Source organism: Peromyscus eremicus, chromosome 15 (genome assembly GCF_949786415.1).
Source record: "Peromyscus eremicus chromosome 15, PerEre_H2_v1, whole genome shotgun sequence".
NCBI classification, from domain to species: Eukaryota; Metazoa; Chordata; class Mammalia; order Rodentia; family Cricetidae; genus Peromyscus; species Peromyscus eremicus.
In genome coordinates this window covers 39,507,764-39,534,251 of record NC_081431.1, presented here as the reverse complement: position 1 = coordinate 39,534,251, position 26,488 = coordinate 39,507,764, and the positions used below count along the sequence as shown (strand labels likewise).

Here is a 26,488-nt window from a genome sequence, read left to right as displayed (position 1 = left end):
CCTCTCGGGCCCAGTGACGCTAGGCCCAAGCCCCGCCCCTCTTTGGCCCAGAGCCTGGGCGATCTGGGTCACGTGAGCCAGAGTGCGGAAGTGGAGCTGAGGTACGCATTCATGATTGGTCGCGGCTACGGCCTTGGGGGCGGGGCCCGGCGCCGGAGGGGGCGGGGCCCGGCGCCGGAGGTGCCGGGGGAGGAGGCTGCCGTGGGGGCCGGCTTGGAGTGGGATTCGGCCCACGGCGCTGACCGAGTGCTGGACCGGCGGCCGACGGGCACCCTGGTCTGCGCGCACCGCTGCTCCGGGTCACCCCGGCCGAGGCGCTGGCTGCGGGAGACCTCAGGGAGGGCTCGGGCTGCCGGGCTGGGCGCCATGTCCATGGAGGACCCCTTCTTTGTGGTGAAAGGGTGAGTGTGGGCCGAGGACTCCCGCCGCAGGGCGAAGGGAGGGAAATCGAGGCAGGGCGGCACAGCCTCTGCGCCCCGACACCGCGCGTCCTCCGGGGCTGGGCCCCCAGGGGTCCTCCTGTCGGCCCGCACGGCCACTTCCTCGGGGTCTCGCGCCGCAGGTGGGGAGCGACGCGCTGGAGCGGGCGGGCGGACAGCATCTGGGCAGGAAAAGGGAAATGGCCCTCCTGGAGTGGGCGTGCGCGGGGGCGAGCTCCATTGTGGAGTCGGGAGCTAGCTCGGGACGGCCACCCCGCGGCTTGCCCGGAGGCGTCCAACCGGGAGCCGGGTGCGGGAGGACTCGCAGTTTCCCCGGGGAGGAAAAGTCCTCCAGGCCCGGTACTGATGTTGGAAAGAAAACAAGATGCAATCAGCCAAACTAAACTTTCCGAGGCTTTCTGTGAGCCACCGGGATTTTCCCACCATGTCGAAGGAAATGAGTGTTTCTTTTGAACTCCCTGGTGTCGTCCTAGGTGTTTGACAGGTTTCCCTCACTTCACGGTCTGCCCTTTCAGAAGCCAACTGCCCTCTTTTTGCGAGGGAGCTGTCCTGACTCCATCTTTGATTGTTGGGAGATGGAAACATCAATTGCACTTCGTTGTATCAACTTTGTAGCCATTACACAAATGCAAGAAAGCGCAATTATGATGTCGCAACTTATTTCTAATAACATGTCAGCTTTAAGCTTTGAATGTCAGAGAAATAGCAGAAATCTGAGAACTGCAAAGTTAAGACAGGATAAGTTCTACTGACTGTGAAGGTTCCTTGCTTTTAACTAGTTGCTACTTGCATCTTATTTGTGCAGTGGTCAAAGCTGACCAGTTGTGTGGGTGTTTGTTTTTATGCTTGAGGGTACTGGGAAAATTTAAATGGTGTTTTAGATGAGATACTTTACTATTCATGGTGTATACAATCAAATATATTAAGACTGTTTCTTAATATTCAGTAAAAAGGTTTTTCTCTTACCTTGCTTTAATTTAGATGGGAGAATAGTAAGGTATAGATTTAACAGTAAAATTTACCTACCGGGAAAATGTGTTACTTATTAGGGAATTGATTTAGGGTTTTTTGCTTTGTTTTTGTTTTTTTAATTTAGAGTTGTATACTTTTCCCTTGAATGGAAGGCTTTTTTGTTTTGTTTTTTACGTGTATGTGTGTGTGTGTGTGTGTGTGTGTGTGTGTGTGTGTGAATGCTGTGGTACACATATGGAAGTCAGAGGACAACTTGCAGGAGTCCCTTCTCACCTTCCACTATGTGAGTCTCAGGGATTAAACTCAAGTCTTCAGGCTTGGCGGCAGCCACCTTTACCTGCTGAGCCGTGGTCTCAGCAGCCCCAGAATTGAAATTTTAAACACTCGAGTTGCAAAAGTTATCTCTGGCAGTGAGTAGATAACCAGAAAATTTTTATTTGCTTGCCTTTGAGTGATTTTTGAAAACTCTTCATTGCTCAGCCATATAGCTCTTTCCCCCCCGACCCCCACTCCCCATAGTCTACCAGCACTTGCTTATTGACTAATAAAGTAAAGATACCACTGCTTTATCAGAACACTGTCATAGATCTTTAAGGCACTTGAAGTAAGAGTAGTTGTCTGAATGTTATCCAAGAGAAAAGTGAAGTCAGCCACATAGGTGTTTCCAGGTATCACACCTAGCATGGTCATGCATATCCATTTGTTAACAGTATTGAGGGCTAGTGAGATATCTCGGCAGACAGGGGCACATGCAGCCAAGCCTGATGACCTGAATTTGATCCCCAGAACCCACATAGCAGGAGTCCTGCTTCTTGTCTTCTGACCTCCACATGCAGGAATTTATGCACATTCACACACACACTCACACACACACACACACACACACACACAAAGTTTAAAAAACAATAGTATTGAAAATGTATCACAAATAGAAAAATTAAAGCTACCTCAAGTATGACTTTTTTTCCCTCCAATTTTTAGCTTTTGGTTTTCAAGACAGGGTTTCTCTGCGTAACAGCCCTAGCTGTTATTTGTGCAGTGGTCAAAGCTGACCAGTTGTGTTTGTTTTTATAGTTGAGGGTACTGGGAAAATTTAAATGGTATTTTAGATGAGATGCTTTACTATCCATGGTGTATACAATCAAATATATTAAAACTGTTTCTTAATATTCAGTAAAAAGGTTTTTCTTTTATCTTGCTTTAATTTATATGGGAGAAGGAAAACCTTTTTACTGAAATGTTAAGAAACAATCTTAAGCTGGGTGGTGGTAGTACACGCCTTTATTTCTAGCACTGCAGGGGAAGCAGAGGCAGGCGGATCTCTGTGAGTTCAAGGCCAGCCTGTACTACAGAGTGAGTTCCAGGAAAGGCTCCAAAGCTACACAGAGAAACTCTGTCTCAAAAAAAATGAAAAAAAAAAAAATGAAAGAAACAATTTTAATATATTTGATTGTATACACCATGAATAACCTGGAACTTGCTTTGTAGACTAGACTGGCCTCAAACTCACAATGATCCTCTTGCCTCTGCCTCCTGAGTGCTGGGATTAAAAGTGCGTGCCACCACCGCCTAGCAAATGTCTTTGTTAATAGATTCAAAATATTACTACCAGCTGTGATTTTTTTTTTATTGTTTTTAGATAGGGTCTTGTTATGTAGAGCTGGCTGGCCTGGTACTTGCAGTGTCGTCCAGGCTAACCTTAAACTCAGCAGTTACTGCTCAGCCTTCTGAGTGCCGAGATTGTAGGCATGCACATGGCTTCAACATGCAGTTAAAGATTATTTGTATTAAGTCTTCAAAATTTGTTATTTTAAACTTCTATCTCATTTCAATTTGGCTGTTAAAAATGTGAACATATTGTCCTATATTTAGAATTCTTTAAACTTACAGTTCAAAGGATATATTCAAAGTCTGGGGTGATAGGAAACATTTGTAATCCCAGCACCTCAAAGTTAGTGGCAGAAGGAACAGATGTTCAATCTCAATAAGTTTGAGATTAGCCTGGGCTACATATGACCCTGTCTCAAAGAAGAAAAAAAAAAGAGACACTTACATACCCTAATTGCTCCAAACATATATACCATTTTTTGGCAACCAGATTGTGTATCAGTTTTTAAAATAATGAAATGTTAGTTCCTCAGTGACACTACTTTTACAGTCCTTGGTCATAACTGAATAGTCACATGTGAATTTCATATTGGACAGCACAATGTAGCCCTTCACGGCCCGAGAAGGTATAACCTACTTCATATCATTTAATGGATGCCCATTGCCTAAAGAATAAAATGCAAAATCAAAATACTCTTTGCTTTGCCTACTGTCAACAAAATTCAGTCAAATTCAGAGAAAGTCTCCACTTAATTATCTACAGTTACACACACTTTGACCCTAACTCACTTTTGCATTACTATCACCAAAATCATAGAGAGAACGAGAGAGGAGAGACCAGTTTCTGCCTCGGGGTTTCAGAAGGTTCAGTCCAGGGTCTCTTGGCCTCATGTGCTTGGGCAGAACATGATGTCAACGGGACAGTGTGGCAGAGGGGAGGTGTCCAATCATGGCAGGCAGTAGCAGAGAAAGTGAGACAGGAAGGGCCAGGGTCAGGACTCCCCCAAGGACACACACACACACACACACACACACACACACACACACACACACAGAGTGACTTACTTCTTCCAGCTAGATCCTCTCTGCTAACGTTTTGACAGCAGCACTAGCTGAGGCCCAGCCTGGGAATCCAAGGGCCTCTTGAGGTGGCCCTTCCTATCCAAACACAGCATGCTGCTCCCAGAGTGCCCCACAGGGCTGACACCTCTGACACCTCTGACCCTGCAGGTAGGGTCAAGAGTGAATCTGACTTGTCCTTACTTCCGTGTACTTGACTCTAGACCACCACACTTACTTTCTTGGGACAGCTTCTGTTCCTGTGACTTGTGCCTTTCTAGTGTGTACCAATTTCCCTTTCTCCCACTTAGTCCCAGCATTCCTCAGTGTTCTTTTACAACTTTTGGGTGCTCACCAGCGTCTGTGGGTTCAGAGCACCTCTTAGGCTGATGAGTTTCCAGCTGTATTTCCAACCCCGACCACTTCTCCAGGGTTAACCCCTTCCTTGTTAGCTACCTAGGAACATTCCAGTTGCTAAGACCAAGCATCCTCATGTCTCCTACAGGAAAGCAAGTATTGAACCAAGCAAGGCAAGCTAGACAAAGAGAACGCCTTCTTCCTTCTCTAACTCTTGGAGTAGCCAATAGTGCCAGCCCTTCACAAGTCTGGAAACCTATCAGGTGTGAGTCACTGACTCTTTCTCTTCTCCTCTTGTACAACCTCCACTGAGTCAAATGCTGACTTCTCAGACCTGCAAGGGACTTTCAAGATAAGCTAGCCTTCACCCACGGGACGGCTAAAGAGATCAGGGCTCAGATATTTTGGCTGCTTGCCTCAGTTCTTTTGACCTTGAGTATGAAAAGCATTCCTCTACCAAGACCTGTTTAATCTCAGCCTCCAAACAAATCTGTTTTCCTTATGGAACCAGAAGATCTGAGTTTGAGCCTTTGAAAACGGAATTTTAACTCAGTGAACAGGAACTTTTTTATTGTTGTTGTTTTGGTTTTTCGAGGCAGGGTTTCTCTCTATAGCTTTGCACATTTCCTGGAACTCACTCTGTAGCCCAGGCTAGCCTCAAACTCACAGATATGTGCCTGCCTCTGCCTCCTGAGTGCTGGGATTAAAGGCACCACCACCACCTGGCTCAGGAATTTCTTTTTAACCACTTGGGCAGCTGGAGAGATGGCTCAGAGGTTAAGAACACTTTTTCCTGCTGAGGAACTGGGTTCAATTCCCAGTACCCACATGGCAATGTACAGCTGTTCATAACTCCAGTTCCAGGGGATCTGATGTCCTCTTCTGACCCCTGTGGAAACCAAGCATGCATGAGAGCACAACAGTCATATTCATAAAATAAAATAAAATAAAATAAAATAAAATAAAATAAAATAAAATAAAATAAAATAAATAAATCTTAGCATTCCCTAAAGCTTCCTTGTCCCAATGAGGGAGGATAGTAAAATACACAAACAGGTAAACGAACAACAAAAACAAAAACACCTCTAAGCAAGATGTGGTTGGTGTGTGCCTGTAATCCCAGCACTTGGGAGATAGAAGCCAGAGGACTGAGGTCTGCCTGGGCTGCATATTGAATTTCAGACCGTCTTGAGCAACATGGTGAACTGTCTCAGAAGCCAGGCCTGTAAGATGGCTCAGTGGTTAAAGGGCTGCCTTCCCTGGGAAGCATGTGGTGGTGGAAAGAGAGACCCAACGCCCACAGTCTGACCTCTGAGCATTCAGTGTGGCATGCCCCACCAGATGCACACAAGATAAATACAAACGTAGTTTAGAAAGTTCAAGACAGAAAGCTAGAAGATTATGGCCTAGTGGTGTAGCCTTCTTATTTTATTTAAGTACGTCTGTGTCATCTCACAATGACAACATCATCTAATGACGCGTTTCTCAGACTGTAGCCCACTCACCAAGCAACACGTGACTGTACTGACACATCCCCACATGCTCAATTTTATGGTTTTCCTGGTGTCTTGTATCACTAGAGGTTGAAAATTCAAAAAAGCTAATTCTGGAAGATTGGTAGCAGTGTGTGTGTGTGTGTGTGTGTGTGTGTGTGTGTGTGTGTGTGTTAAGAACCAAAAACTTGACTAAATTAACTCATCAAATACTGAGTAAGTTCCTATACTGTATTTTTTTCACCCAGCAAATTAGTACTGAATCTCTGCACTCGCAAAGGATTGATAAAATAGGCCTGCACATCCTGGGTAGTCTGGCAGTATTTGTGAAAAGTTTTGTTGTACGTGTACACTGAGCTAGCTATTATGTATGCTACAGGAGTATAATCCATGAAAACAACCTAAAGCCAGAACAAATCTGGGACACGGAGCTTACCACCATATTTAAGAGTGAAAAAATTACAAATGTAAGTTACTTAGAAACTGCTTTTGCTAACCAAAACCACTGCCTGCTCTTCTGGGCCTACAAGGGCTGCTATGTAGGACAGACTATCCACAAGATGACAACATTATCTGCGATGGAAGACTATACCCTGGAGCAGCTCATCTAGCAGGAACCAAATTGGTCCCCTCCAATTGTCATTTCATGACAAAGACTACCATTACCAGACATGACAGTTTGTCAGACCACCTTGCAAGAGCGCTTGCTGATCATTGCACACTTAAATCAGTGCTTCCCAAGGCTTCCTTTTAAAGTTTCCCTCACACTGATGTAGCCACTACTACCAAACCAATATTCCTAAATCCCTGATTTCACTTCCTTCCCAGTTCCAAAAATCTCTAATGGCATCAAGATGAGGTCTTCCTTGGGTCAACATAATTGACCCTGTTCTACCTGTCCTCGGTGAAATTAGGTTATTTAAATGTGGAGCCTCAGCTGTTTATTAGCAGTGAGACCCTATATACTCCTCAGCTTCTCTTCTTTGAAATGAGACAGAATTCTCCATTACCTGGCTGTCTTTACAAGGTGACAGTTCATATGAAGGGCTCCTGGCGCAGGAGATGCATCCTTCCAATGTTAGGTATTTATTATGTCTCGACAAACTGTCCACTCCACTTGGCCGCTCACCTCTGTGACTCCTAAACACACAGTGTCCCCCTCCACTGATGGAGTTGCCTTCCATGAAGCACCCTACCTCCTCTACCCACACCACCACCAGTAAAGAGTTGTGCTAGCTTCTGTCTGTGCATTTAAGGTACTAGTCTGGAAATAGAGAAAAAAAATAAAATACCAGTCCAACCCTGTGCTCCCAGTCTGCTTAGACACGAGAAGAAGCAGCAGTGTGATAATGAATGACAGGCACCAAGAGAAGCCCTTCCTGGAGGCAGTGGAGATGCTCACAGTGACTCTGGGAAGCTGAGTGTGTAAATAGGCAGAGTGATGTCTGTGAAGTGAGAGCACCTAGTGCTGTGGCAGTCACAGACCGGCCTGGCATGCCGGAGCACCGAGTCAAAAGGGAGCAGGGTAAGTGCAGCCCTCTAAGCTGGTGCTCCAACAGGTAGGGTTCTGTGGGTGGTTAACGAGGAAGGGGTTAACCCCGGAGAAGTGGTCGGGGTTGGAAATACAGCTGGAAACTCATCAGCCTAAGAGGTGCTCTGAACCCGCACACGCTGGTGAGCACCCAAAAGTTGTAAAAGAACACTGAGGAATGCTGGGACTAAGTGGGAGAAAGGGAAATTGGTACACACTAGAAAGGCACAAGTCACAGGAACAGAAGCTGTCCCAAGAAAGTAAGTGTGGTGGTCTAGAGTCAAGTACACGGAAGTAAGGACAAGTCAGATTCACTCTTGACCCTACCTGCAGGGTCAGAGGTGTCAGAGGTGTCAGCCCTGTGGGGCACTCTGGGAGCAGCATGCTGTGTTTGGATAGGAAGGGCCACCTCAAGAGGCCCTTGGATTCCCAGGCTGGGCCTCAGCTAGTGCTGCTGTCAAAACGTTAGCAGAGAGGATCTAGCTGGAAGAAGTAAGTCACTCTGTGTGTGTGTGTGTGTGTGTGTGTGTGTGTGTGTGTGTGTGTGTGTGTCCTTGGGGGAGTCCTGACCCTGGCCCTTCCTGTCTCACTTTCTCTGCTACTGCCTGCCATGATTGGACACCTCCCCTCTGCCACACTGTCCCGTTGACATCATGTTCTGCCCAAGCACATGAGGCCAAGAGACCCTGGACTGAACCTTCTGAAACCCCGAGGCAGAAACTGGTCTCTCCTCTCTCGTTCTCTCTATGATTTTGGTGATAGTAATGCAAAAGTGAGTTAGGGTCAAAGTGTGTGTAACTGTAGATAATTAAGTGGAGACTTTCTCTGAATTTGACTGAATTTTGTTGGCAGTTAGGCTAAGGAAGAGTGTGTTGATTTTCCCTGAAATGCAGATGTGTGTGGAAGTCAAGCAATGGGAAGAGCTCCTCTTTTGTCAGTGATTGGCAGTGGAATGAAGTGTGTGGGGTGCAGGGCAGGAACGAGCTTGGGGAGCGTGGGAGGTGGGGGAGGCAAGTGGTTGCTGAGACTTGCCCAGCTTGCAGCCTGGGTCTTTGAGGTTGCACCTCTGCATCAGACGATTGCCTTTGCTAGGCTCCTGGATGTTGTTGAACCAGAACGGTGTCTGTAAGTCCTTACAGAGAAGTTTGTTGTCCCAGACACGGGCTGCACCAGTGTATGAGTTGTCCCCTTTGCTTCTTAAATTGGGAAGCTGGTATTCATTTCTATCAGTCGGTAGTCTGTGTTCCCTTGTGCTGCACCTCACAGACCTTTGTAACTGCCTTGATTGACAGGAGGAAGCAGTGACACTCGTTCCCGAAGTCTCAGCTAGTGCAGCTTCTCCCTGCATCATCTTCTCTCAGGACACAAGCTTAGGTGCCTCGGCTGACACGTCGGAAGTCAGCCACACTGAAGCCACTCCACCAGAGGGATGAGGAGAGACCTCGGGTTGCTGGGGGAAGTGACTGGGGAGCCCTGTTCTTCACCTTCTCATCCCAGACCTGAGACAGGTCATCCTGTTGGTGTCTGATTACTCACCCACAGAGCCTGTGAGCACAACCAACACTATTTAGTTGGGGAGTAATTGTTGCCCAAGCACAGCAGTGGGAGCAGATGCCAACCCAGAGTCTGTCTGCATGGTCAAAGGCGGCAGAATCCAAAGAGAAGTTGGAACTGCAGTCGTGCAGTTTCCTAGCACAGCTGAATAACAGCTACTAAGAAACAAAACCCTTTTCTGTTAGGGTAGTGCAGTAACCGAGGCTGGACACTTTGTAAAGAAAAGAGGTTTATTTATCTCATGGAAAATCCAAGATTGGGTTCTGTAGAGAGAAACCCCTGGGCTGTATCACAAGATGATCAGTCATTTGTGAGAGGGACAGACACTGTGGAGGCAGGAAGCCAGAGATCAAGGAGGGCACAAGCTCTGTCTTCTGTAGCAACTTCTCTTCAGGAGCTAGCTGGGGTCCCGCAAGAACTCCTTTATGGCTTTTGAGTGCCATGGCCCAAGGATCTAATCACCTTTACACTGCCATATTGAGGGCCAAGCCACCTGCATGAACCCTTAGAGACCCATTCAAGCCATATCCAAAGGGTGGCACTCACTGTTAGCTGAGACATTCCTCATTTCTTTTTATACTTGGCAAACTTTCTTTTTCTTTTCCAGACAGGGCTCACTAGACCAGGCTAGCCTGGAATGCACAGAGATCCTCCTGCTTCTTTCTGCCTTCTGAGTGCTGAGATTAAAGGTGTTGTACCACCATGCCCAGCCTACACTTGGCAAACTTAGTTAGATACAAGTAAGAAAACATTGTGATTTTTTTTTTGGGGGGTGACATTTGGGAATATTCTCTGCAGCCCTCCCAAGCTGGGTTGGTTGGGGTGGCGAGCCGTTTACTAGGGTGTGACAGATTGGAGTTTTGTATGGAAGAGGCTTTAAAATCTATAGCAACTGGTCAGCGTTGAGTTAGCTTCCAAAGGGGAGTCCTGTTGCTTCAACTTTTGTTTAAAGTGGGTGAAGAATCTTGTTCGGAAACTTTGGGTGGCTCTTCTCTTCTGCAGAGGTGCAGTCTTTTATTTACCAGGGAGGAAGTGCTGTCACAAGTGCTCCTGTGGCCATGAGGTAGATGGTGTTGAGAACTTGTCAGGTCCCTTGGTTGTGACAGGCTGTCGGCGGACAGCAAGTGGGTAGTCTGTTTTTGAAGCTTCACTACCCCGGCGCTTTGTTGCCTGTGGGTGGTGCCTGACACTGACTCTGGAAGCATATGAGCAGAAACTTGCCTGGCTCACGGGGAGATGGTTATTTCTCTTCCTCAGTGACTTGATCAAGGCTTCTCTGCATGAGGAGCTAGAGCCCCAGTTCTTAGGAAGCTAGCGAGCGAGCTTTCATTGAAATGCCAGACACGATTCCAATGCTGTTGGTGAGCCAACTGTTACTTTCCAAGAAGCTTGCTCAGCCTAATCCCGAGAAGTCAAAGTGTATCTGTGCTCCTGTGTATTCTTTAATCATTCCCATTGCATATTTGGGAGGAAGACCTGGAAACAGCTAAGCTGGACTGTCCGAATAAAGGAGTGTTTGGGTCACAGCCGCTCATTCAGTAAAGCGCTCATGGGGCTGGCTGTGTAGGGCAGGTGGTTTCCTGGAAGCCCCTCCTCAACTGGTTTACCTGAGGCCCTCCCTTTCCTTTCCTGGGAAGTCTGAGAAGGAAAGAAGGGCATTTACTTCTCCTTCTGCCCTCTAGGATGGAAAATGGATGGGTGGCGGGATTATGTGCTGCTGAGGTTTATGGATTGACTTACTTGAAATGCTGAGTACTACTCAGTGTTTATTGCTAGGTACTTGTGTGCAGTTCTGAGTGGAGGGGTGTCCTGGTTGGTCTTGTCATAATTAAAGGTGGCTTGTGACTCTTGGCAATAGTTGAAATTTCAAGTTTTTGGGGAAGTTCTGAACAGTGTTTCCAAAAGTTTGCTGCAAGGCATAGTTGTGTATGTTTACAGTAAGCTCGCCTTCAGGGAGCTGAGGCAGAAGGATTATAAATTCAGGGTTAGCCTAGGCTACATAACATAGTGAGACTCTTTCAAAATCCACCACCAGCTAGACGTGGTGGCGCACTCCTTTAATCTGAACACTCGGGAGGCAGAGGCAGACGATTCTCAGTTCAAGACCAGCCTGGTCTACAGAGTGAGCTCCAGGACAGCCAGGGCTACACAGAGAGACTCTTGTTTTGTAAAACAAACAAACAAACAACAGCCAAACCAAAAAAACCCTACCACCATTAGAGAACTTGGTTGTGACCCACATTTTTCCCTATTACTTATTCATGCCTGGAAAACATTACTAGCAGGTTGGGCTCTTGGATTCTCTGGGAGGCCTCTTCAGTACTGTCCAGTTGAGGCTCCTGGATATACTATGATCTCTGGCTTTTCTTTCAAGGTCTGAGCCATTGATGACAGTACCTACCTTTGAGGTCTCTTAAAACATCTGCCTTAGAAATGTGAACTAATGATTATTTACCTTTTCTATTTTGTTTTTGCAAGACAGAGTTTCCCTCTGTAGCCCTGGCTGTCCTAGAACTTGCTCTGTAGACCAGGCTGGCCTCGAACTCAGAAATTTGCCTGCCTCTGCCTCCTGAGTGCTGGCTGGGATATCACCACATCTGGCTCTCCCCCCCCCCCCTTTTTTTTTTTAAGGATTACTTTACCCATAATAAAATCCACCCCTTTTAGTGTCTGCTTCTGCACAATTACATGGACTCATGGGTATGCAATTACTGTAGTTAGGATCCCAGACAGGGCTATGGAGACAGTTCATTTGTAACGCGCTTGCTGGTAAGCGTGAGGACCTCAGTTGGCTCTCCAGCAGCCATAGCTTGTTATCCCAGCTTGGGTAGGTGGAGACAGGGAGTGACCTGGGGCTTGCTCCCTAGCCAGCTCAGCTTCATTAATGAGCTCCAGGCCAGTGAGAGACACAATGGCACAAACCAGGGTGGTGAGCTGCTCAAGACCAGTGCCGAGGTTGCCGTTTGCCTGTGACGTGCATGTGCCCACATTTATGCCTGCATACTGACTTTTGGTACAGTAGCTTCAGGATATAACGTTAAATGGGATTTGAGCTCAGTCATAGTGAGGGGTATTCATAGACCTTTTAACTACATCTGCTGTGAAAGCATGCTGCATGTAGTGTTTCTGGGCCTAGTCCCACACTCTAAACAAGAAAAGCATCAGTCTGGTACACAATGTAACTTAATCTAGGGAAGCAGATACTAGCAAAGCTGAAATGTTTAGAAATCTTCCAGTGAGATTTTGAGTTTAAAATGTCTCAGATTCAAATACTTTATAAAACACAAGTCATGGGAGAGTAGTTAGTTCTCCACTCTTCCTATCTCAAGAAAAGAAAGATTGACTATCACACCCAATGAAAGCTAAATGAATGTGAAGGACCCCTAGTTAATTTATAGGATTGCTTCTTTGTGTCACTTTAGTATTGTCTGTTTAGAAAAAAAAACGGAACTGTCTTCCTCAAACAAATGTGATGTTAAAGTTGCTGAAATAATGGCCAATTATTCTGCATCTGCTGGGAACATAATACCCAGTCTGTGTGTTTGGGCCTTGTTCAGTACGACAAAGTTGTGAGGGTGGTGTGTGGTGGTGATGTGATGGGGTTGTGAGGGTGGTGTGTGGTGGTGATGTGATGGGGTTGTGAGGGTGGTGTGTGGTGGTGATGTGATGGGGTTGTGAGGGTGGTGTGTGGTGGTGATGTGATGGGGTTGTGAGGGTGGTGTGTGGTGGTGATGTGATGGGGTTGTGAGGGTAGTATGTGGTGACGTTGCCTTAAGTCCTGCTGTCATTCATGGAATAGTCATGTGTGACCTCTCCCTCCTTTCCCTTCACCTTGACTACAGAGAGGTACAGAAAGCAGTCAACACTGCCCAAGGGTTGTTTCAGAGATGGACGGAGCTCCTGCAGGGCCCCTCTGCAGCAACAAGGGAAGAAATCGACTGGACCACCAACGAGCTGAGGAACAACCTCCGAAGCATAGAGTGGGATCTGGAGGACCTGGATGAGACCATCAATATCCTTCCTTCTGGTGGAGGGTGGAGGGCCTCGGCAAACGGAGGCAAGAGGGCAGTTCTGTCCAGACCTTGAGCTGTAGATGACAGGTTTGCTTCTGTAGTGACTGATCTGGCTCTTGTTTGTACGTGACATTTGAAGTCTGCCCAGTGAGCTCAGGTAGGACAGCCTTGAGCTTCTGTGGATGGTGAACCCTGCATTATCCAGGCTGCATAGAGCAGTGATCATCACTTTGGACCCTGGAGTCAGTCTGCTGGTGTTCAGTTTCTCACTCCACTGTGCCCAGTCTCCCTCGTACACAGTAAAATGCTAATACTTGTGATATCTGTGCAGATTTCCCTCACACACCAAACAGTTCTCCAGCAGACCCCAGCTGAGGGTCCTACAGTTTTGACACTATCTCCCTGGAGATAGCATGGGATGTTGTAGCATTCATAGCCCCCATATCAGATGCCACGTGCAAACCCCAGGTTCTGACCTGCGCTTCAGACCCACATCCTGTTTGTTTAATTTTCAAGAGCAGTTTGTAGAGATCAGAGAAATGCATTGCTTGGGTTGCCCATGTGTTGGAGTCTGTGTGTGGAAGAGATGCACAGGAGAGCATGTGTGGTCTTCAGGAATGCCATCCTCCAGTGGTGCTCCACAGGAACCCTGTCTGTTTCAGTATAATGAACGCTTCATCATGGAAATATTATTCATTAGGTCATTGGACATTGGTGATTAGCTCAGCCTTTAGTCCCTTTCTCCTCCCAGGGGTAATTGTGGCTGGAAGTTCATGCCACTAGTTATAGTGTTGGTTTGTTTGGTGATCAGAGGAACTGTGTAGGAATTATCAGTCATCTCCTACCAATACCAATAGAATCTAGAGACTCCAAGGGCCTTAGGAGCTCTGGGCCAGAGGCAGTGTGGAATATATATTTGATAATAGTGTCACAACAGTGACTCTGGCTTTAGTTTCCTCTTCAAAAGAATGCTAGGACAATGAGATTGCCCAACTTCTAGTGTCGAGAGAGTTAGATGTATCAGAGCTTAGAATGGTGCCTGCCCAGAGTGATTGGCTGTAAAGATTAGCAGTTGTGCTGGGGATGCTGCTTGGTAATATAGTACTTGACTAACCCAACGCATGAGGACCAGGGTTCTGACCCTGCAGAAACACAGGTATGAGTGCATACACCACACTAACCAGTGTTACAGCTTGGTAGTTAGACCTCAAAGGGACATCTCTTCAAAGACTCCACTTCCACTTAAGTGGCTTTAAAATGCCGCTGTCCATTGCAGAGCTGCCTTGGACCATGAAGCTGTGTTTGGTGAGAGCAGGTCCATCGTTCTGATTGATGAAGTTAATGCTGGGGGAAAGCCCACAGATCTGACCGATGAACTGGAGAACTGTTGAAGCTGAACTGTGCAGCTTTCAGTTTTCACCTGTAAAGTCTCCGCACCCAAAACTGTAGTTAGAAAATAGCCTGGTTCCATGTCTGTATTCTGGTTTGTGTTTTTCTTTGAAATAATACATCAAGGATACTGGCTTCTACAATGGTCACTCACTAGGCAGCACGGACTTATAGGAAATTGATAGGTAGTGTTTAATTGCTGTTCAAGTGACAATGGTAATTTTTCCTCATTCATTTTTTTTTTCATGGTACCTTTTAAGTTATTAAAAGACAAGTAAAATGTGAGGGGATAGGATCAAAAGCAATTTCAAGGGATATCGTTTCCTCTGAGACAGGCTGGGGGACATAAATTGTGAGGCAAGAGAACCGGAGGGCAGTGGGGGCAAACGGGCAAGGTATAATGTACATATGTGTGGCATGTTACAGAGAAGCCATTGCTTTGCATGCTCACCAGGTTTTTAAAAGACTACAGATAAATAAAGTGTTAAAACCTACAAGACAGAAAGTTGTTAGTGCTAGGCATGGTGGTGTCCACCTGTAATCCTAACACTGGGAAGGCTGAGGCAGGAGAATCACAAGGCAAATGCCAGCCTGGCCTTTAGGGCTATATAGTGAATTCTAGGCCAGCCTTGGCTGCATAGTCTGCCATTGTCTGAAACTGTGAGATCAAGGGCAAAGGTTTTGATATTTATCACTCATTCTCCAATCCTGTATTGAGTGTTCTATGTACCGAACATTTTCTTGTTTTTAAGGCTAGGTCAAATGAACTACCTACCTACCAGGCCTCATGGAATTAGGGTTGAGAACAAATAATAAATAATGACACAGATACTGTAATTACAGGCTATGAGAGAGAAGAGACCACAAGGTTTTTCTAGTGTCTGGACCAGGCCTGAGGAAAAAGGGAGCAAAGGCAGCTCCCCTGATCTCTTCAGGTTGAGGAAGAGGGCTAGCATGTTAGCATAGGAAAAGAGGCTTGGAATGGCAACTCAAAAGGGCTACAAAAGCTGGCTGTGGCGACTCTGATACCAGCACGTGGGAAGTTGAGGCCATGCTATAACTACAGGTCAAAGCCTGGCTTCAGAGTGAGTTCCAGGCCACTCTGGGTTCCCTGTGTCAACTAAGCGGAAGGCAAAAAAGGATAGACATGAGTGTTGGCAAACATCAGCAAGATCCTAGCCACCCAGTGCTCAGATAGCCATGAATTTATGGTGAGCCCCGTAGCTCTTTTCCACCCCACCCTTCCCCTCCCATTCACCCAACTTCATTCCCAGCCCCTGTTTTCTGAGACACAGGTTGGCCTGGAACACAAGAGCCACCTCCCAAGTGCTGGCATTACAGGTGTGCTCCATTAAGCCTAGCTAGCAGAGGCTATTTTTAACTTTCCAGGTCATCTCTGTCTTGGGACAGAGGGATCTTCTCAAAGCTGTGGTTGGAGAGAAAGTTTAGGAATGTTTATGTCAAGTTGGGTGTTTCCAGGAGGTTTGGGCTGTTTTAGTCTCATTTCAGTGTCCTGTAGTTTAACAAGACGCTGCTAGGCTTTTGATGGTACGTTTGCTTCACCTTAACTTTTTGGCCCACGCATAGTTGAAGCAAATCCTAGGAAATTCAACCTGGATGCAACGGAATTGAGCATAAGAAAAGCCTTCATCACAAGTACTCGGCAAATTGTCAGGGTAAGGTGCACTCCTTATGGTGTTATGTATAGGAGATAGACAAGCCTCTCAGAACCTCCCTCAATCACAGACCAGCAGGTTGACTCTGAAACAACCAAACTTCTCTGGCTTGGCGGAGGTGGGGTGGGGTGGGGTGGTGGTGGTGGTGTCTACTTTTAATACTGTCTGGTTTGTTAGAGTGAAAACGAGACAAAAAATGCTGGCTAGAAGGTTACTTTAATAGCCTGATCCCACTTGCCTATATCTCCAATTTCTTTCAAATGGTGATTAAAAAAATCTCTCTCTTGTACAAGCCATTTGGTCTCCTGATCAACTGGTAATTTTGTGCATTGTTGAAGAGTGGCTGGCTCTTCCTGGGTTTGGCTGGTGGCCCTCTCTACCATCTGAGTTGCTTCTAGAACTCCCACCACCCATGTTATTACTATTGCCATATACAACTGCTTGACAACCTCTCAGGAGTTACCCAGAGCAGGCAAGCCAAGGATGGCATGTAAAAATAAGCCATCAAGTAGACACATCTTTAGACTAAATTATTAAGACTACTACTCACTAGTAAAGTATAAACAAGGAAATACAGTTTAGGTAAAATCTTGTGTCATTCAGATGCATTTTGTACTTTGAAACTATATGGCTAAGCCATTTGATTAGCATAACTAGATGTAAGAGAAGCAGCTGTCATTAACATATGTACTCGAAAGGAGCTTCCTTGAAGAAAAAGACTTGGGATCAGACCATTGCTGACATATGGTAAGAACCTTGCTACGTGCTTGCCAGAGACTTTCATCATGTGATTTCCTCTTGAAAAGATCTCACATGGTAGATTATCATTGAACTTTATACATCCTTGTTTCACTCAGTAGTTGGCCTTTCTCTGTGCTTATAACTAAGTTGTTTGTATATACGCTCACATGTAATAGAACAGAAAGCTCTTTGACTCCAGGAACCCAGTGGAGACGGTGAGTGTTTGGATTCAACATTCTGCCTTTCTAGGCAGCTGTAAATGCTGTTCTGCTAAGCACATTGTTAGGTGACATCGTTTCTGTGTAATTCCCTCATTTGTTTTTATTTACTTATTTAGACAAGATCTCACTCTGTAGCCCACACTGGCCTCAGACTCATGGTGATTTACTTGCCTTAGCCTCCCAAGTACTAGCTTTGCAGGTGTGAACCGCCACATCTGGCTCTCTGAGCCTACCAGCATGTGGCTAGAACTAAACTGAGGAACAGCAGCAGGTGCTCTTAACCGCTGAGTCATCTCTAACCCTCAGTTATCTCTCACATATAGTTGGTTTTCCTTCCCTCCCTCCCTCCTTCCATGCTTCTTCTATCCCATGCTCCTTTCCTCACTTCTCCTCTCTCTTCTTCCCTCCTTTCTGTTTTTAATATTGGTTTTTCTGAAGGAAGCTACTCTTGACCCTAATGTTTCATGGTGCCTTGCTATAAAGTATATGTTCTTTAATCTGTGCATTTATTCTTTCTGTAAGGTGATGTTTGGGTTTTGAAAATTGGAATTCAAAGAGTTCAGTACATTGAAAATTTAATTGATAGAACTGTGACTCGAGGTAGATACTGAAGTTCATTTCTTAATATTTGAAAATCTGTTTAGAGTACATCTTAGAATTATCTTATTTTTAAAGATTTATTTAATTATTTTATGTTTATGAGTGCTCCATCAACTTTATACCAGAAGAGGGCACAAGATCTCATTACAGATGGTTGTGAGCCACCATGTGGTTGCTGGGAATTGAACTCAAGACCTAGAAGAGCAGCCAGTGCTTTTAACCACTGAGCCATCTCTCCAGCCCCCTTAGAATTATTTTAAATCATGGCAATACATCAGAAATTTACTATCCTTATAGAGTTTGAGATCTGAACCACACTCAGCTATGTTTTCAACGGACTACTTTGTAGACTTAGTTTTAATTTATTTCTCCCCTTTGGGAAGCTGTTAGTATTTGCTGTTAGTATTTACTAACAGTTATTACACCTGAACTTTTGCTGACTTGGTTTTCATAACTTTTAACTGACAGTCTTACAGAAAAGAAGGAGATAGCAGGGGACTCACCTCCATTAAAAACAAAGAAAGGTGCCGGGCGGTGGTGGCGCATGCCCTTAATCCCAGCACTTGGGAGGCAGAGGCAGGTGGATCTCTGTGAGTTCGAGGCCAGCCTTGTCTGCAGAGTGAGTTCTAGGACAGCCAGGACTGTTACACAGAGAAACCCTGTCTTAAAAAAACAAAATCAAACAAACAAAAAACAAACAAAAAAAAAAACCAAAACAGTTTCGTGTATTGACTTCAGTTTCTCTGAATTCAGCTGAAGAGATCTCAAGCTCTTGGTAGAAACTGGAGAAGAGAGTTAGCAGATTTGGGCAATGGGACAAGACAAAGTTTACATAAGGACTTTGAAACCACAAGCTTAGGTGGCACTGATCCTAGTGACCTTTTGTTTAGTAGTGCCATACTTTTTTTTTTTCATGTTTTAACTTTTTAAATTTTTTTTAGAATTTCATGTATAAGGGCTGCATTTCTACTCTCCCCTATCCGCCTTTCAACTCCCCCTTTGTCCTCCTCAATTCTCTCAAATTTATGACCTCCTCTTTGTTTATTACTACTGTTACACACACACACTCGCTCACACATATACACCCACATGCTATGTATGTAGGTATGTATGTGTGCATGTATGTATGTATGTATGTATGTATGTGTTTGTGTATATGCATTCACGTGAATATATAAATGCAACCTGCTCTTATATAAATCCAACCTGCTCTTTCTGTTTAGTGTTGTTTGCATGTATATTTGTGTAGATCTGACCACTTAAGATTGGGTAGCCTGTCACAGGCTTGTCCCTGGAGAAGACTGAATCTCCCTCCCAGCAGCCATTCATAGCCTGTAGCTCTTTATCTAGGAGTGGAGCCTGTGATATTTCCCCATCCACATTAGGATGTCGGCCACAGTGGTGTCACTGTGCAGGTCTTGTTAGGTGACTATTGTTAAAATGTCATGGCTGCATTTCCCTGTCATATATGGAGACACTATCTCACAGCAGACTTCCTTGTCCTCTGGCTCTTACAGTCTTTCCAGCCCTTCTTCCGTGATGTTCCCTGAACCTTCTTTGGTGTGGGCTTGTGTTGTAGATGTACCCACTGGGGCTGGGCACCCCATGGTCAGTTGTTCTCTGCGTTTTGACCAGTTGTGGCTCCTGTCATGGTCTCCATTTGCTGCAGAAAGAATCTTCTTTGATGCAAGTGAGAGCTATGCTTATCTGTGGGAATACGGATAAGCATTTAGAATGCATTTGGGAGTTACTCTAGTTTAGAAAAGTTATTACCCTATATTTTTTGTTTATTTGTTTTGAGGCAGGGTCTCATTACATAGTCCTGGCTGGCCACTGTTTCTGCCTCCCAAATGCTGGGATTAAAGGTGTGTGGTACCACATCTATCCTTCTGCTTTCTCTTTATTTAGTTTTGGTTTTTTGAGACAGGGTTTCTCTGTGTTTCCCTGGCTGTCCTGGAACTTGCTTTGCAGCCCAGGCTGGCCTTGAACTCAGAAATCCACCTGCCTCTGCCCCCTGAGTGCTGGGGTTAAAGGCGTGCACCACTACTGCCTGGTTTCTAGAGCATATGCTGACTTGATGTGTCACTTTGTCAGACAGAGGAGTCAATGATGTATGGTAACTTTTTATGTGAAGAAGCAGATCTCTCTCCTGTATGATTTGTGTGTGTGCTACTTGTGTGTGCTGGACAAGCACCCTGCCCCTGAGCTACAGCCACAGCCCTTCTCCCAAGTGACTTTCTGATTAATATTCATTGGCCATGCACTTTATATTCTTCCCTTGTTTGAAAAGTTTTGTGTATGTTTTTCTAAGCATCTTCTAAAGCTATCCATTTTTTTTTCCCTAAGTTTTCCTGGTAGTTTTTAGCTGAAAAATAACTTTTATTTTTTCTGTAAAACAGCCTCTCTTTGCCCCTTCCTTTTCTCTTGGCATAGTGCTGGAGATCAAACCCAGGTAGGTCCTTATTCATGCTAGGTAAGCACTGTAGCACTGAGCTACATCCTGGCTTGTTTTTATTCAGGCAATCTTTTTACATTGTGGAATCATCTATTCGACAGTCCAGGCTTCACATGGGGAAGTTTGTTTTGTAGATAGATCCCACAAGTGACTTTGGGTTACTCTAGCAATTCAGTGCATTTTGTTTTGCAGCATATACTAGAAGAACAGTGAGTAAGACCCTAAGAAACCTGAGTTCTAGGCTAAGCTCTGACCTTAGTAGATTTTCATCACAAACCATAAGCCTCCCTGGACCTTCATTTTATCAGTGAAACAGTCCTTACTAACAGTCTCTGATTTTAACTTCGGGGGGAAATTCAGAACCACGCCTGTACCTGTACCCAGCAGTCCAGTGTCTCACTCCAAGAACAACTTACCATCAGTTAGAGCCGAAGTGGCTTTGGTTTAGTCTAGAAGGTTAAGATAAGCAGCGGGTGTACAGATAGCATTGGGACAAGAGACCGTGAGTGGGAGTGCTGGGATCGACAGTGTCTCGTTCATTCAGCTTTGGAAGCAGTTGAAATGAAAACAGGAGCATAAATAACCAGGGCAGTTGTTCTTTTGGCAGATGGATCATGTTTTATTGGGACTAACTGCTGATCCTAAGCCTCATGTGTTAGAAAGAGGATGAGTAATTATGTGTTTGGCATGATAGATTGTTACAAGATGTTTAAAACTGTTTAGTAACACAGCTTAAAATTCCATATCCCCGTGTGAAGGTGATCTGCTGTGTGGTGTCTGGTGACTAGCCTATATATAATGCCATCTACTTATATAAAATGCTGTCCACACGTGAAGACTGTACTCCACCACAGCAGTGAGCATGTATAGGAGGCACACCACACAGCCATTAAGAGAATGTACCCATCAGGACTCTACACACACACACACACACACACACACACACACACACACACACCCTCACACCCTCTCACTCTCTCTCTATCAAATAGAAACTTTAAAAATCTGAGATTAAAACCCATATTTCATTCAACTATTGCATGTTTATTAAAGAAAATTAGAGTCTTTTTTTTTTTTTTTTTTTTAACAAGATGAGCAAAAAACCCAATCCCTGACCCAGCACTGTGTTGTAGTTTCCTGTTGATGAGTAACTGGAACCCTGTTGTTAATCACGTGCATGTTTATGTCTTAAGAGTACTCTCAGCCGATGTGGAGTCTTACGACTCCCAGCACTCGGGAGGCAGAGGCAGGTGGATCTCTCTGAGTTCGAGGCCAGCCTGGGCTACAGAATGAGTTCCATGACTGCCAGGGCTGTTATACAAAGAAACCCTGCCTGAAAAAACAAACAGACAGACAAACAAACAAACAGAATGCTCTCTGCTTGTGTTTTTTAAATGTAAATAATTCTGTTTGAAAGGTGAACATGCCCCTTCAATACTGTAATTTACTCTTTAGAAATAACCATTTTCTGGGGCTGGAGGAATGGGCTCAGTTGTTTAGAGCATTGGGTGGGTGCTCTTCCAGAGGACTGGAGCTCAGCGAACTGTCTGTAAGTACAGTCCCAGGGGATCTTACACCTTCTTCTGGCTTCCACAGGCACCAGGCACACACATAGTACACAGGCATACTTACAGACAAACTACCCATACACGTTAAATAAGGAAGTAAGTAAATAATTTTTTTAAAACCATTTTCTGGTATTGGAACACACAAACTCTTAGAAAGAAATGATATGATGTCCTGTAATTTTTTTTCCTATGAAGAGTTTTATTGTAGAGCTTGCCTAGCATGCATGATGTTCTGGGTTCAATCTCCAGACCCATCGGAAAGAGAAAAGGAGAGTACAGAAGAGGGAGAAAGTGTGTTGTGACTTGTACCTGGTGCCTTAGCATTTGGGAGATGAAAGTAGGAGGATCATGAGTTCAAGACCAACCTAAGCTACATAGTGAAAACTGTCTCAAAACAAATTACCACAACAAAATACATGTGTAAATTCAGATAGATGTAGAACGTCCCTGTCTAAGTGAAATACAGTGTGAACCATTTATGTCTAGTAGCCTCATTAGAAAAACAAGTTTAATATATTTGATTTAGCTTACTATAGCCAAAAGATTATCATTTGAACATATAGCCAATGTAAGAAATATTAGAGGTTAAAGTTATTTTTTTTAACTTGTTATACTAAAAACTCTAAATTTTTTTAAAAAATTTAAAAAAAACTAAATTTTTAGTTCAAGTGTGAAATTTTTATTGAAAATAATAGTCTTTGCTAGGCAGTGGTGATGAATGCCTTAATCCCAGCACTCGGGAGGCAGAGGCAGGTGGATCTCTGAGTTTGAGGCCAGCCTGGTCTAAATAGCGAGTTTCAGGACAATCAGGGCTACACAGAGAAACCCTGTCTCAAAAGAGAAAGTAACAGTCTTCATTTAAACTTTATAAAACTTGCAATTGAAAAGTAGATTTACAAACTCAACTTATGTGCATGCTTAAAAGAGTTTACCAATAACTGAATTTACTTTAGTTAATTAAAATAATGTACTGACCTTGTTTGAAGGAACTACAGCTGCTGTGACTTCTATGTTGGACAGAAGCAAATTTTGATAATCCTTTTTAGTGGCTGCATACTTACGTATGTGCCCATTTTAGTGATCGCTGTGAATTACTACAGTGGCCCTGTGAGTTACTAATGCAAATGCTCAGAAGAAATAGAATGTAGGAAGCCTCCCAGCTTAGCCCAGTCATCTATTGCTGAGTCCCGAACTGGTCTCTCCTGGTCTAACTGGGAAAAGGCCTCGAGGTTTGCTTTGGTCACTAGTGGGCTGGGTCCTTCACATATTGTCTGCTTTCAGAAAGGAATCTCCTGATAAGCATGCTGTGTATCTGTAGTGTATGAGTTTAGTACGTTCTTTCCCCTTATTTGGACATGTTCCTTCTTTCTACTTTTATATTGTAAATGACGCTGCAGAAAATTGTTTACACATCTGTTTTGGTTAATGTATTTACATAAATTGCTATTGATGGAGTCAAAACAGGGAACTTTTTTTTTTTTTTTTTTAAAGACAGGGTTTCTCTGTGTATCCCTGGCTATCCTGGAATTCCCTCTGTAGACCAGGCTGGCCTCGAACTCAGAGATCCACCTGCCTCTGCCTCCCGAGTGCTAAGATTAAAGGTGTGCACCACCACCTCCCAGCTGGCAGCAAATATTATTAAATTGTTTGATACAAAACAACAAAATTCATTTTCAAAGAGTTCGTCCTGTTACCATCCATCCATTATATGGGAGCAGTATTAGTGTCTTAAATACTTTATTGACATACAACAATATAGAAAACGTCACATGTCCTAAGCAGTTTGAGTTTATTTACAGGGATACTCCATTTGAGCAGCACCTAGAAGCATGAAGCAGGCTTATAGAGTACTTCAGGAGCCTGTTGGAGGTGTGTTCAAGTCATTGCCTACCCCACCATCCAACTTTAGACAGCTAACGAATTCTACAAACAAGGTTTGAAGGCTAAGGTGCCACAGTCTCTATATGCACAACGATTCCATTATGGAAGTATTGTGCACATTGTTTTCTTAGAAAGACTTAGAATTGTTTTAGAAAGACTGTTATAAAGTTGGCGAACTGGAGACTATATCTGATACTGCTCTTTCTCAATAGTAATGTACATTAAATAAATGTAATTTCTGGATTGAATAAATGTTATCTTAAACTAATTTAGTTGATAAATATAAAGGGAATTCTGCCATCCAGGATATGCTGTCATAACCATCTTGTCTTGAGGTTTCTAGAATTTGTATATAGCAGAGGTTCTCAAGTTTCAGTCTCTTTTGTTTGTTTTTTGAGATGGGGTTACTTTGTGTATCCCTGGCTGACCTGCTCTGTAGACCAGGCTGGCCTCAAACTCACAGAGATCTGCCTCTCCCTTCCGAGTGCTGGGATCAAGGGCATGCACCACCATCTCCTGGTTCAAGTTTCAGTCTTAAGACTCCCCAGAGAGACTTGTTAATAAAGACTTGCCATAAAGAGCCTGTGGCATAGATCAGGATGGGACAGAGAGAAGGGCATTTTTAGTAACTTCTTGGGTATGTGAGTTGGATACTTCACTGTGTGAGTTCCAGGGAGCAGAGAACTAAACATGTCACCTGTCATGCTTGGTATATATTGGACATCAGTAAATGCTTGCTGAATGAATGATCAGGTACTTTGAAAGTTGAAGCAGGGTGGTTTTTCAGAATTAGCCATAGTAGGAATTTTAAAGCCATGGCATGCCTGATCTAGCACTCACTTGGCTTAGGTCTTGGTACCTGGCAGGGTGTGATGGTGCACACCTTTAATCCCAGTACAGGGAAACAGACACACAGATCTCTGATTTCAGGATTAGCCTGGTCTATGTAGTGAGTTCCATGCCAGTCAGGGCCCTAGAGTAAAACCCTGTTTACAACAACAAAAGTTGAATACCCTAACATTTGCATCTGTAAGAATAAGTACACTTGAAATTTCAGGAAATTCAGAAATTCAGAGAAAAGCATTCATAAAAAAACAAAATTCCAAAGTATCTTGACTTTTTTTAAAGAAAAATTGTATTGCAATTACAACATATTTACTTTAGATTTTTTTTAAGTGTTTTCCATTATAGTTAAATGTAAGAGTTAAAATGACTCATATTTAATGAAGTTTTGCTTAAGGTTAAATAACATATCCTGATTTTTGCTAATACTTTAGAAACACACTGTGCTGTTAGAAACAGTCTGTCCCGTAAATGAATGCAACTCAGAAGTAAGTGGACGTGCAAGAGTTTCGTGGTAGTAATGGTAAGTGCACTTTAGGAAGAGCAGGTTTACATGTGTGTACATGGTCCTTGAGCGCAGGCTTTAGGTTTTCTACCTTCACATTGTCCTTTATTGGCTGTTTGACTTTGAGAAGATATCAGTCTTTCTGGACCTAGACCCCTCAGCCTGAAAAATGGAGATCCCATCCGCTCTTTGGCTTCTCAGGAAAGTTCAGAGAGCCCTGATTCTGTCTGATAGATAGTTGCCTTTCTCTGTCTAGTTAAATTTAGTGTCTGAATGACCTGTTTTTAAGGGAAGGTCTTTCCTATTTCTTTTGTGTTTGAAATTGAAAATAAAAGCAAAGAATGCTGTCTTTTTTGCTTGAAGATCAACAATCAATTGTGTATTTTGCTAATATGGGAAATACTAGCCATGATTTTCTTTAAGGGTATTTTTCCTTTTATTTTCTGCCCTTTCTGTCTCATTAGGACATGAAGGATCAGATGTCAGCTTCATCTGTGCAGGCACTGGCTGAAAGGAAAAACAGACAGGTGAGAAAGCATCAGAATGTAAGTGTCCGTTAAAGAAAATATGTGTCTAGACATTTGGGATTTGAAATTGCTGGCCATCCCTGGATCGTGTGATGAAGAACAGGACCTGTGTACACTGGCCCAGGGGTGATGGGGTAGGTGTTGTGACGTCTTTTGTTTGTTATTGCCTGTTCCTAGTACTTAAGCCACCATAACAAACTCTGGAGCTGATCAGCTTATAGAGAACAGAGTTATATCATTGCTCATTTGGCAGGTTTTATCCATGATTGGTTAGTCTCAATGCTTTTGGGCATGTGGCATCATGACAGCAAAACACAAAACTCACTAATTCCACTTCTTTAGAAATTTTTCTTTTTATACAATGTATTTTGTTCATATTGTTTGCCCATCTCCTGACTCTTCCCAGATCTCCCCCTCCTTACCCACTCCATTTCATATTCTTTCTTTTTCTTAAAAAACTGAAGCCAAGCTGGGCAGTGGTGGCGCATGCCTTTAATCCCAGCACTCGGGAGGCAGAGGCAGAAGGATCTCTGAGTTCGAGGCCAGCCTGGTCTACAGAGTGAGTTCCAGGACAGCCAGGGCTACACAGAGAAACCCTGTTTCGAAAAACCAAAAAACAAACCAAAACCAAAACCAAACAAAAAGGCAAGCTGGAGCACACACGCACAAAGCCAACAACATGTAGTCCGTTTTGTGTTGGTGAACACATCCTGAGCATGTGGCCTGCCTGCCCTAGAGTGTGGTTAATAGTGCCCGGTGCCACTCCATTGAAGAAAAGGGGTCTTCACTCTCCCAGCATCATTAGTGGTGAATACCGTTGTTAGGGATGGGACTTTGTGTCCACTTCCTCTTCTCCATGCCGGGATGTTGTCTGGTGTGACCCTGGCAGGGCTTGTCCGTGCTGTCATAGTTGCCGTGAGTCCGTATGTACATCAGCCCTGTCGTGTCTGCATGATGGTGTTTCCTTGGAGTCACCCACCATCTCTGGCCTTGGCCATCTTTTCCACCTCCTCTTCTGTGTAGGTCCCTGAGCCTCGAGGGGAGGGGGATGATAC

At 44.3% G+C, this 26,488-nt stretch overlaps 1 protein-coding gene across 1 annotated transcript in view; it reads left to right on the top strand.

Annotated features, from left to right (window-relative positions):
* The first annotated feature begins 213 nt into the window (after positions 1-213).
* Stx6 (syntaxin 6) overlaps positions 214-26,488 on the top strand; it is a 40,080-nt gene continuing 13,805 nt past the window's right edge. Inside the window, exons 1-4 of the mRNA XM_059280381.1 lie at positions 214-401; positions 12,857-13,026; positions 15,998-16,092; positions 25,371-25,433. Coding sequence (XP_059136364.1) covers positions 367-401; positions 12,857-13,026; positions 15,998-16,092; positions 25,371-25,433 — 363 coding nt within the window. The 5' untranslated portion in view covers positions 214-366. The remainder of the gene's footprint in view (positions 402-12,856; positions 13,027-15,997; positions 16,093-25,370; positions 25,434-26,488) is intronic.